This window comes from Semicossyphus pulcher, unplaced genomic scaffold (assembly GCF_022749685.1).
Source record: "Semicossyphus pulcher isolate SPU_LCO1_2020_fin unplaced genomic scaffold, fSemPul1.0.p SCAF_12, whole genome shotgun sequence".
In the NCBI taxonomy this organism is placed as follows: domain Eukaryota; kingdom Metazoa; phylum Chordata; class Actinopteri; order Labriformes; family Labridae; genus Semicossyphus; species Semicossyphus pulcher.
In genome coordinates, this window is record NW_027211626.1 from 5,029,084 (window position 1) to 5,041,298 (window position 12,215).

General features: G+C 40.4%; 1 protein-coding gene across 1 annotated transcript in view; it reads left to right on the forward strand.

Moving 5' to 3' along the window:
* Positions 1 to 12,215, forward strand: part of eys (eyes shut homolog) — a 200,282-nt gene that overhangs the window by 97,283 nt on the left and 90,784 nt on the right. Inside the window, exon 27 of the mRNA XM_069658919.1 lies at positions 2,378 to 2,523. Coding sequence (XP_069515020.1) covers positions 2,378 to 2,523 — 146 coding nt within the window. The remainder of the gene's footprint in view (positions 1 to 2,377; positions 2,524 to 12,215) is intronic.

A 12,215-nucleotide genomic window follows, 5' to 3' on the forward strand; every position in this document is an offset into this window, starting at 1 on the left:
TCATGTATCTAGATTGGACTTTACTCCGCTGGTGCTTCTCTCTGCTGTGCTTAATGGGAGCCCCGGGGCTTCCAGGCTCAGTCGGACAGATGGGTAGAGAAGTCCCAGGGCCAATTTGAGTCCTAAATGGTTTGTCTCCAGTTTGTCTCCCGTCATGATTTGGCTCCCACGTGACCCGGCTCTGCTCAGAGCGCTCCTCTGATTGCAGAGTCCAGGGAGTTCACATCAGGTGTGTTTTAACCTCGCTGCCCAGCGCAAAAACTACACACACCGCTTTCTCCGTCTTCCTGACCCAACATGCCCGCAAGTCCATCTGTGGTGTGGTGATGAATCAGGGACCTCAGTATACTCACTGCGCCCTTTCTGTCTTATTTTTACCCATCCTTTTATTTCCAGTTCTTTAGAAACAGAAATCCATTATGTCCTTATAACTACGTAATTTAGTTTTTACTTCAAAGTAAGCATCTAAAAGAAAGTAGTTTCAATCCAAATTTAAAATGTTCTCATCTAAGCTTTGGGAGCCTTTTTTAAGCTTGGATAATTATCATGAAATTAATTCCACAAACCAATCATAAGAGAGTCACACAGTAGCTATTCGGCTGTTTACGCCTAGTGTTAGCGTATTCTGTCTGACTATTGACGCCAGCAGGTGCATACTGTTAACCATGATTGTCTATATTTACCTGTGGGACTTTATTCCAGGCCGATCGATGATATATTTTCGGCAGGACAGTTCAGTAGTTATGCCTTACAAGCTAACATTACAGAGCGATCATTTAGCATTGCTTGATCACAGCTTTGGAATAAAAGGAGGCATCCCAGCTAATTTTGCATGTGTATGCTAACTGCTAATTATAAAATAGAAAGCAAAGCATTTTATAACTCACCATTCAATCAATCGATCGCTAGAAATTAATAATTTTCAGACAGCTGTCCTTCTGCTTCCAGGGAGCCACAGAGATGTTAATCAAAAGACATGTCAATCAAAATGTGATCGGCCACACCTCCTCAGTCTTGCGAAACAGTAAAACGAGCAGTTTATTTAACTTGTTAACTAAGTCATGTTTCAAGACATACAAAACACTCTGCTTGATATAATAAATTGTCTGATATTTTTTTTTACCTTGTAAAAATCCTCCCAAGGCATCTCCTCCTTCTCCCTCATTACAAATTCCTGAATCTGCAAAGTCCCCGCCCATTATGCAAATTTCCAACCGCCCCCTCAGTCGCGAAAACAACACCTGTCCTGCCATCGTCTAGTGGCAACTTGTTGAAACTTAGCTAGCTTGAACTGTGTGTGATATGTGATTAATAGTAGTAACGTTAACGTTAGTGAGTTCGCAAAAATTACAATGACGGTTTCAACTGGCTCGCGCATCGCCGAAGTGGTTGCCATAGGTTACACATAATGATATGCATAGCATCACCCCGTCCATTAACAGGATTGGCTCCTTAGGTTTGTGACGTCTCAAACCTGCCAATCTGAAAACGCGTTGTTCAGCCTGTCCTTGGTACACTGCAGTTTAAAAGCAGACAGGCCCAGCCATGGAGATGACTGCTGATGTTGTCCCTGATATGTCTTGTAGCACATGAAGAACACCATGTGGAGATGTTTACAAGGTTAAACACTTCTTTAATATAATTTACTTAATTGACAACTACAGTACCTTAAGATAGGACATCTAATGAGATCATACCTCCTATTTTCTTTGTAAACTCAGCAAAATTTCATTCTTACTTAGATCTCCATGCAAAAGCTATAACCATCATAGTTTCTTTGTGCCACATGATATTGAATACTGTTTAGCACATTACAGAAATGTGATCATGTCACTGAATTACTGATGAAAAATGTGGTTAAACTAATAGAAAGATGCAGTTAAGATTTCAGCATGGAGGTGTTTAATTACATATTTTTGGCTATCTCACTAGCATCTCCTCTGAGGTGTGTGGTCAGGGGATATTAGACCCCTCGACAGCTGTAGACAGGGATTTGAATCGAGTAAACCACATTATTGGACAGGTTAAGGTCTTCCCTTTAGTATTAAGTCATCAAACATAATTCAAAGTAAGTTACACACAGGGAATCTTAATTGCTGTCATTTTAGTGTAAAGAGCTGTCGGTCCATTTGAGAATGAAAAATGGGTCTTAATCTGCTGTTTGTCTTGGTGGTTTCTGAACACACACTCTCTGTTTTTCTCCAAACATTTGCTCCTGCGAGACTGTTTGCAGCTTATTCTGAGGAAAATAATTCTTTGCATTTATTTTTCAGACCTGGGATCATAAACGCATGCTATAATTACTGTCCACAGGGTACTCTTCACTGTTTTTTTTCCTCTATTTCCTAATGATTGAGTGTTATCACATCTTCCCCAGGTTCCACTGCGTTTGCCCTCCTGGTTATTTTGGAACGCTGTGTGACCTGGATGTGAATGAGTGTGAAGTTTCACCTTGCCTACACGAGGGCATCTGTATCAACACGCCCGGGGGCTTCGAGTGTGTCTGTCGCCCTGGATACTCAGGTAGCTCTTTTGCCCTCAGGTGACATGACGATCAATATGAGAGTCTAAAAAGCTTTACCGTGACTTCTGCGGCCGCTCGCTATTGAAGCAACTCTGACACAGATCTGGCTTAGTGTAGGGAAAAAAACTGCTTCACAATGCTTGCTTTTAATTAGCCCGTCTGTCTCTGCAAGATACAGTGCCTGCTTTTCAGCAGAGCTAACAAGAGATAAATTCATGTCACCTGTTTAATCTGATGAAAACGTCACATTGTCTGTTAGTTGCTTTATTTAATTTCATCAGCCTCTTTAGTCACAGAACGTTATTGTTGTTTTACTTCAATCCATTTGTCTTATTTTCCACTCCGACAGATATCAAGCTATTTTAGCGCCCGAGTGTGTGCATGTGTGTGCGCACTATCTAAAGCCAATTCCTGTCAAGGTGCCGGGAAGATTAATTTCATTTGTCTTCCACACTGTATCATCAATTTATCCTTCCCCAGTCGAGAGAGGGGGGAAATCTCTGAGGTATTGCTACTCTGGAGAGCAGAACCTGACACACATGGCCCAATTCCCACAGAAGCAGCTTTTATTATTAGGCCTACGCGCAGCATAGTACAAGTCATTACTTTTTCTGTTGCTCTAAGCTCATCTGAGGAAACAGGCTTCCCCCAGAGAGCTAGCGAGCGGCCAGAGGATACAGTTTGGATTGGCTCAAACCAAGTAGAACTCACACAAAAATATTTGCTCTTGTAAGACGAGTTGCAACTTTTCACAAACACACAAAATGTTTGTTTTGCTTCTGCAGCTTTGTGTAGCTGCTTATTATTCTTTTCTAATAGCGCATTTGCAGTCTTACGGGGTGATACATCACATTGTGTTTTTGCAGCCTGATTGGAATTGATTGAAATGTAATTCTGCTTTGATGGTATGATGTGTCATCTCTTCTTACCCTGAAGGACTGTAACTCGGCGTGTCACTTGGTGGTATCATGGTGTTGTGCGCGTCAGCCATCAGGGAAGTCAAAGCATATGGAATGCCAACATTGATTCTGGTGGTAACAGATGAAGCTACTTAATAATAAATCAGTCTGGAGCTGTATCTACCCACTTCCATGGATGTTATTAAGCTGTGATGACACTTTATTCCCACCAGCATCACCAATCGCACTGAGTTTTCCGATTTGGTTTGTTGTTGGTTGGTTAGCGCGACGACACAGCCATGCAGAAGTATTCTCCCCCTGGAACATTTCCATATGTTGTCATCTTACAACTGCAAATGAAAATACATTTGAACGGGACTAGTCTTACCTGGGGACCTCTCGTAATTTGGTATTGCGGAGGTCGTCTGTGATCTTAAAGGAGAAGTTTGGTATTTTTAAACCTGGGCTGGGTGTCGAAATCACTCATAGGAACAAAAACTTGGAATCGGTCCAGTAGATGAGATGGCCTCCGCCGTAGCCGCGATATGGCCGCAATGGCTGCAACATAATCCCCTGGGGCAACTGCCCCTGATCAAAGCACCTCCACTAAAAGTGCTTGTTTTTGCCTCTGACAGGCTCAGATTGTTACTCCAGGTGTTCGACAACATTCCAGAAATGATCCCTACAAAGGTCCTTTTTGTGTAACCAGAAACAGAAGTCCCGCTAGAGGAGAAGTCTTGCGGCTGGTAGGATGTTACCTGAACAGGACGGTGGAAACATGAGTTAGCGCTGGAGAGAGGTTTTGTTTACGTAGAGGACTGCCAGCAAGAATATAATTTAAAAGCCATGGCTGAATATTTACCTGATTTCGACGATGTAGAGATCATGTTGTCGGACACCTTGAGTAACAATCTGAGCCTGTCACTGCCAAAAACAGGCACTTTTAGTGGAGGTACTTTGATCAGGGGCAGTTGCCCCAGGGGATTATGTTGCAGCCCTTTGCGGCCATATCGCGGCTACGGCGGAGGCCATCTCATCTACTGGACCGATTTAAAAATGTTTGTTCCTATGAGTTATTTCAACACCCAAATTTGTAAAACTAGGGCCCAGGTTTAAAAATGCCGAACTTCTCCTTTAATAACGTGCGAATCGGCCATGTCCGTAATTTTAAAAAATTCCAGTGCAAATTACCAACCAAATTTTTAGCAGAGGTCATCTGCTAATATTAGTTCTGTGCGAATCTCAGTAATTTGGAGTCGAATATGTTTTTTTCTTTTCCTGCCTCTTTCCCGGTTGAGAATTATGGAGGCTGCGGTGGAAATTATAAATGAAAGTGATGACAGCATTTTGGGTGCAAATTCAGGAGGCTCATCTCGCTACACAGCATGGGGACCCATTCACACAAAGAGCAAACTCAAATCCATCACAAGAGCGAAATCTCGAAAGATTATATGATATGATGATGGTGATAAGAGCCATTTCTGTTGTCGTTCAAGACGTGGCTGCAGAGGAAAACAGTGTACAGGAAGCAGAGAAGTCGTATCCCCTGGTAATGCCAGTCCATGCAAATAGGGCTTTGATCGAACAATGTCTGTACATTTTGACGTGGAGGGGAAATATAACATGGTATTTAAAGATTCAATGCAACCACTTTCCTTTAGGTAAACCGTAAAAGGCCTAAATAAGGCTATTTGAATTCCAGGTTGTATCACTGTCAAATGTGGATAAATCTAAGAGGGGTGAATACAAAGCGCCGTGTATATTTTCTGTTCCTGCTGTAAATGTCCTGGCTTCAGCATATATTCATAAATATGTTCTAAAAACAGCTAATAACCTCTCTTTTCTGGAGCTTTTTTACATGGAAAATGTTCAAGCTTTGAGAGGAAAATGCAGAATAATTATTCTATTCATATTTCCGACACATCCGCCAGCTTTTATCCTATTTTTTACCTTTCTAAAAGTCTGTATGACCCACTTAGAGGGAAGAAATTCAGATTAAAGAAAAGCGTTTTTTTTTATCTGCAGTGCTCTTTACTCCTTAGCAAGTCAGGTGCCAATATGAATCACTTATTCAATAAGAGTTCTCAGTCACGGCTCTAACCTAATCATGTGTAATCACACTTTATTTTTACGCGTGCTGTCTGTTCTCCGTGTGTCGTATTGACGAGCACTATAAAGCGTGCTGGTTCTCACACTGTAAGACAGCTGCCTCGTTCTCAGCTGTCTGATCATTATTTAGGATGTTTTTTTCTTAAAGGCTCTGCAATCTCAATAATGTGCTGTTTAACTGCACACGGGCGCTGTGTCGCGTGCCGAGGTCAGAAGCCATTACAGCGACATGATTAATGGGTGATCTTGTTTATATAAATCACGCTTTAAGCACACTATTCGTCACCTTGTCTTTTTTCTTCTTCACCCATCATTAAGGAGCATGTTCCCCTGAGTGATAGTACAGTACAATCAGCACATTGTTGCAGCTTCCTCAGTCAGCACATTGTTGGAGGGTGATGATGTTGTGGTCCCTCGCAGTGTTGTTTGCTTTTCAGTAAATTCAGTCTTTTGCTTCCCTGATCTGATTTATTATATTAGGACGTTATTTTTCTTCTCTGTGACGGGACATTTGCAGAGATCTGTTGTTTAGCGTGCAATTTGTACAGATATTTAAACTGAACTGTATTAACTCAAGACCGAGACAGTTTTAGTACATGACTTATGCATACTTTTTGAGGGCTAAAATGTGTCAACAAGTGCAACATTTACTCAAGAAAGCTATAGTACCACATTAAAGGACCAGTTCGCCGATTTTCAACCTCAGTCCTATCGTGCTATTATGTGGAGCTAATGCCATTATGGTTGAAAAAAATGCAATTTCGCTCTGTGCCTTTGGAGGACGCTATCAGCTTCTCCAATGGGCCCTGGAAAACCTCCAACAGACTCGTAAAACGCGCCATCTGGCGGAGGCCAGGGAGCTCGCTAAACTACACTTCCTAAGTCTGGGACACCCGCCTCCGATGTCATGTGTCGTTCAAAATCTTCAGGTTTGAAATGTAGACTGCAGACCTGAAGATTTTATAGACAATCCACCAGACGGTATATACTCGTCGTATTTTGGTTTCTGTACCGCTCTGAGCCGTTGCCTGCAGCGAAAACGGTAGTATTTTACTCCAGTGTCTCTCACTGGGCCGGCGCACTGGGCCTGGAGGGGCGCAATGCACGCTGGGTGTTGTAGGAATGTAGAATGGGCGAAACCACGAGCTGTTTGTACGACCTTCTCCACAGCTATGGCGCCAATTTCAAATATTATTGCTTCTATCAATTACAGTGAACACCAGCTTTGACTAACAGTGGCTTTTTACAGGGGTGAATTGCTCCTTTAAAACGGCTTGTTACAGTTAAGCCTTTTTATTTCAGATTACACATCCTCCACTAATCCCATATAGAATACAAAACAAGCAAAGCAGTTTGTTTGTTCTGTATTAAAAAGTGTTTGTTTATCTGAGTATTTGAATTTTTAAAGCTTTTTCAGATCCTTGTTGACCAGTCTGCAGCATTAAATATTCAGTGTGTAATTCCACGTCTCATTTGTAGGTCAATCCTCTTTATATTTCAGAGCTAAAGCGTTTTATGACTTCTCTCCAAAATAAAAACATCAAAAAACATAATATGAGCACCAGTCTGAGGATAATGTGAACGAGAAGTGTCATAAAGACGTGTGAATTCACTGAAGGAGAGATTTTTTACCATCATTTTTCTCGTATTGCTTCATTTCCCTCGCCACACTTCTGTTCCAAAATTCATCGTCTGGGCAACTTTCTGTTATTATTTTGGAAATGTTTTGAGCCTTTGCAGTCATAAACTTTAAATTTTTCAGCTCCAGCATAGCTTTATATTTTGGATAAATGAAAAAGTCCTTTTATTTCCCGCATCAAGAGAACCTGATAGTTGTTGTATACATACAGGCAGATAATGTATTCTCTTTCATGGTACAAATAAAAGATGAATTCTTGCTCCTGTTGTCACCATGTTTCTGTCTCAGGCCGCAGATGAAAAGCTACAGAATGATTACAGACGGGTCAGCTATTATTTTTCATCTCTCAACTCCTGGAAATCTTTTATGGAGAAGTAAATAATAATTTTACCACTTTATCAAAAAACAACATTACATAAATAGCCCGCCTTTGGAATTAACTACAACCCATTCATTTATGCTTAATTCCTCATCAAAACTAGTCACTTGCATTGATCTTTTTAAAGCAGAACTGCTGTAATTTAAACGACTATAAACAGTGTTTCTAACGTGATTTGTTGGCGGGTGGGAGACTCATTTTGACAGCTCCTGTTATCTGGTGTTTTCTTCACAGCTTGAACTCTCCCTTCATTTCTTCTGTGATCTCATTGCTATTTTTATAAAGCATAAATAATGAATACCATCAAGTCGCTGAATAAAGCTGACATATTTAGTGAATCCTCACACTTATCCTACATGTAGCTGATGGAGACTTAAGATTTGAGGATGATTGTAGTCAGCACATTTGGCACAGTGCAGTCTGTATGGACGACTGTGCCTGCATAGATGTGGTTGTGTTTAGTCACAGCTGCAAGGATATACAGTGCTGCCTACAGTATGTGACACACTTTTCCATTAGTTCAGTGCTGCACTTCACTGAGTCCTCTCAGGGACATTAAAGGGGCCAACTATTGTTGCAGCCTGCCTTGTTATTTCAGTGGGCGAGGGTCGTTATCATGTTTTATAACATACTTAAAAAAAACTTTCTAATTCACTTCTAATAAATAAGTTTTAAGTGATTTTAAAGGATCATTTTACTAAAAGGAGCACATTTTCATACATCCACAAATCTCACTGTAAATACTTTGCACTTGAGCTTCTTTCTAATGTTCCTGTAATCGAGTTCCTTTGACTTCTCCTTACACTCTGCTGTGTTGGAGATACAATTATTACAAAGTGAACTTTTAAAGACATCATTCATCTTTATATATATTTTTTACAATCACTTTGTAAAGAAATAATTTGCTCAGCGGTTAAATCGGCGACCATATACAGAGGCTACAGTCCTCGATGCGATGGCCCAGGGTTCAACTCCTGCCCTTGGCACTTTGTCGCGTTGTCTTCCTCCATTTCCGCCGCCATCCACCGTCCTCTCTCTGAAATAAAAAAATAAAAGCCAAAAAATCAATCAATATCAATATAAATCTGTGTAAAAATCTGTGTAAAAAATATTATGTATCACAAAAATGTGATTATTATTTCAATTCAAAGCAGAAAAGTTTGACTAAAGACTCAAATGTAACTATATGAATTACTGTCTAGATCAGGGCTACAAGTATTGATGTTTTTATTATCCATTAAGTTGTTTATTCATTTAAATGGATTAATGAGTTGTTAAGGGGTATTATGCTGCTTCACATGTTAAGTCATATATAAATAATGTGTCTAATATATATATATAATGTCTAGACTAAACGTGGGTGAAGTTTCAAATCTGTAGGTAAAAGTATGTTGGAGTAATCCCCAGGCTTCTCAGCTCAGGCTGCAGGCTGCTGTGAACGCCAGGTTTCACACAGTGTGACTTTGTGATGTCACAAAGTGCAATCAGAAGAAAGTGAGCTTGTAGGGGTGGGGTTTCTGTACACTGTAAATTATGCTAAGCTAGTCCACAGGTATTACAGAGTGAAATATGAAGCTTGCAATTAGCATAATACCCCCCCTTTAAGTTAAAAGGTTGTCTCTTCAAATAGCTTCTTATGTGACCAACGGAATAAAACCCAAAGATGTTCCAGTTAGATTTTGTGAGAAAATAGTGAAAAGCATCAAAGTTTGAATTCCTGTTTACTTTCACGGATCAGAAGAACCATCTGGTGATCAGACTTAAGTAGTGATAGGCCCGTCTGTCATTTTGCTTTTCTTTAGAGATCTGCGGTTTGTATAAATACTTCATATGACAAAGGGATTTTGTTCCTAGATATCAATCCTACTATCATCAGCCACATAAACCCAGTGTGTCTTCTAAATTTCACACGATATTTAGTAAAAAATATGAGCTTTAAAACTTGGATGAAACTCCCTGTGAGAGAAAAATATTATTCTCCATGCTTTGATTCAGTTTCTATTCATGTGGATGCTGATAATTACAGGCAATGTCAGCGTGCATCTAAAGGGTGTTTCTACATGTAATAATGAATGGAGCGTCAAACAGAATCATGAGGCACACCTAAAAGGCAATTTGAGTTATTTTTTATCATTAAAAAAAAACTTTTCATAAGGAGCATTAAAGGTACGCTGTCAGCAACAGGAGAATAAATGTGAGGACGAGGTGATGTGAGGTAAACTGGCTACAGAAGAACTCAGAAATCCTTTAATGCAATGCTGGTTAACTACACACAGCACGCTCATGTTTACCATCCCTGTCAGCCTGTGATCACTTTGTATCAAAGGTTTCTAAAGAGAGCAGAGAGGGAAAACATGTCATGTTGGTGAGGCAGCTTTTTCTGGACAATATGCTCGCTGCTGTAAGGAGGCGGAATTTCGCTCTGTAAGAGACATGCTGGTGTTCGTGCAGGTTTTAGTGCAAATTTTGAGCTAGTGTTTTAATGGGTTAGGTTTTTGCTAAGTGATATTTTTCACAGCAGTTACAATAGCCTTTTATTTGTCAGTTTTTTTGTCTTCTATATCTGATTTGCCGACTTTGACTTAACAGTTCATCACTTTATGACAGACAAAACTTATCATTCACATTATTCTATTACGTACGGAAGCACTAAGCGGACATGCATCGATACATTTTATTTAGTCAGTTAAATAAGAATTAAGTTATTTTTGGTTCTCTCGAGATCTTGACTTATTTATTTCGGTATCTCTGGAAAACAAAGCTTGTTTTCCTGTGATAACGGCATCATTTTACGGACACAGTAGCCACATAGCACACCGACCAGAGTCCGGTGTGCTATGTGGCTACTGTGTGGCTACGTTACTAAAAAATGTACCAAACTGGTGTATAAACAACCGACCATTTGTTCTGAAAGTCGTACAAAAAGCAAGTTATACATTTATGGTGAAGAAATGGTGGATAAACATGGTTTAAGAGTAACCGCCCATATGGGACGCTCTAAAAATGGGTTAGTTGTAGAGACAACGTCATTGGTCGACCCTGTACCTGGTTTCCTATTGGCTGGTGCTTAAAAAAAAACAACGGCAGAAAAACGATCCGAGCGCGAGCAAAAAAATCTGCGAGCAGAGAACAAATCCGAGAGCGGATGTTTCAGAAGTGGCCTGAGTGAGAGGAGAATGGTTGAATGGGTGAGCACAGGAAATTTGTGCAAGCACATTATATTTAAGTGTGAACATACATTTTGAGCAGATCTGAGCGCAAAGAGGGGCTATTTGAGGTTTTTGAAGAAAAGTATTACAAAATATGAACGCAAAAGCAATAAATCAGGCTCTCAAAATTAAAAACACGTGCTTGAGTAAAGATAGGGAAATAACTCCATAGACACGGCATGCTGCCATTGCCCACACTAATGAGGTAAGTTAAGCCTGTTTCTATGTTCGTTTTATTCTGTTGCAACTCTGGGGATACGAGTTCTGATCATCTGATCTTCTGGTGGTGCAACAGAATAAAAAATAAGTGGAGATCTCGAGAAAACAACCGGAAATTACTCATTATTACAGGAGAACGGAGGAAATAAAATGTAAGGATGCATATAGTTTGCAATAGTCAAGTGTATGGTGTGGTTGACAATAATGATCTGTCTAGTCGTTTAGTTTTCAATTCATTAGTCTCAGTTGATCGAGACGTGTTCTTTCTTTTCTCTGTTTTTTATGAAGAACAAATCCCATAGAAAGACATAAATCAACGATGAATCTCTCCTGGCTTGTCTTTGTACCCGCAGCCCACAGATATACAATAAATTATCTCTTCCATCTACCTCAACCGCACCAAGAAAGTAGAAAAACATAAAAGAGCCACGCTGATACATTTTGTCCCTTATTGCAGTAAACAAAGCATCTTTAGTTTATTCCTTTCAGTTTGTCAAACTAACAAAGCAGTGTTAACTAGGACCATGTCCCACAGCATGTGCAGGGACGTCTCCAGAGATCCCAAATGCAGACGCTGAGCTGTTGCAGAATTATCAAAACTAAGTGTTTTAATCTCTAGTTTTTTTTTATGTCAGTTGTTCAGGCAGCACGGTGGTGCTGCAGTAAGCGCTCTCCCCTCACAGCTAGAAGGTTCCTGGTTGGATTCCAGGTTGGGAAGAAGTGGGCCTTTCCGTGTGGGATTTGCATGTTCTCTCCGGGTGCTCTCCCACGTTCCTAAGACGTGCTCGTTGGGTTAATTGGTGACGCTAAAATTGCCAGTAGGTGTGAATGAGTGTGTGAAAGTTTTACTGTGTCCCAATCCAGGGGCTACAGCCTTCGAAGGAGGCGCTCCACGGAGGATGAGTCATTCATAGCCTGTGTAGACCTTCAAAGCTGAACTGAAATGAGACGGTCTGGTCTACGGAGGATTTACTGTTTGTGTCACCAGCTGTTCCCACCCTTACCCTTGTGTCACCAAACTTCGCTCATGCTGCCTACCAGCAGGTAGCTAGCTGGCTAACTAGCTAGCATAGCTAACGTTGAGTAAGTTAACTTATTATTTAAAGATTATTTGTTTCAAGGGGCCTTTGTTTTTTGAAGAATGTGTAACACTAGCTATTCGACTGAGTTTAAACCAAAAAGGTTTACATTTAAAATTTTATTCCTCAGCCACGTAACAGTCCGCCATCTCATTTGA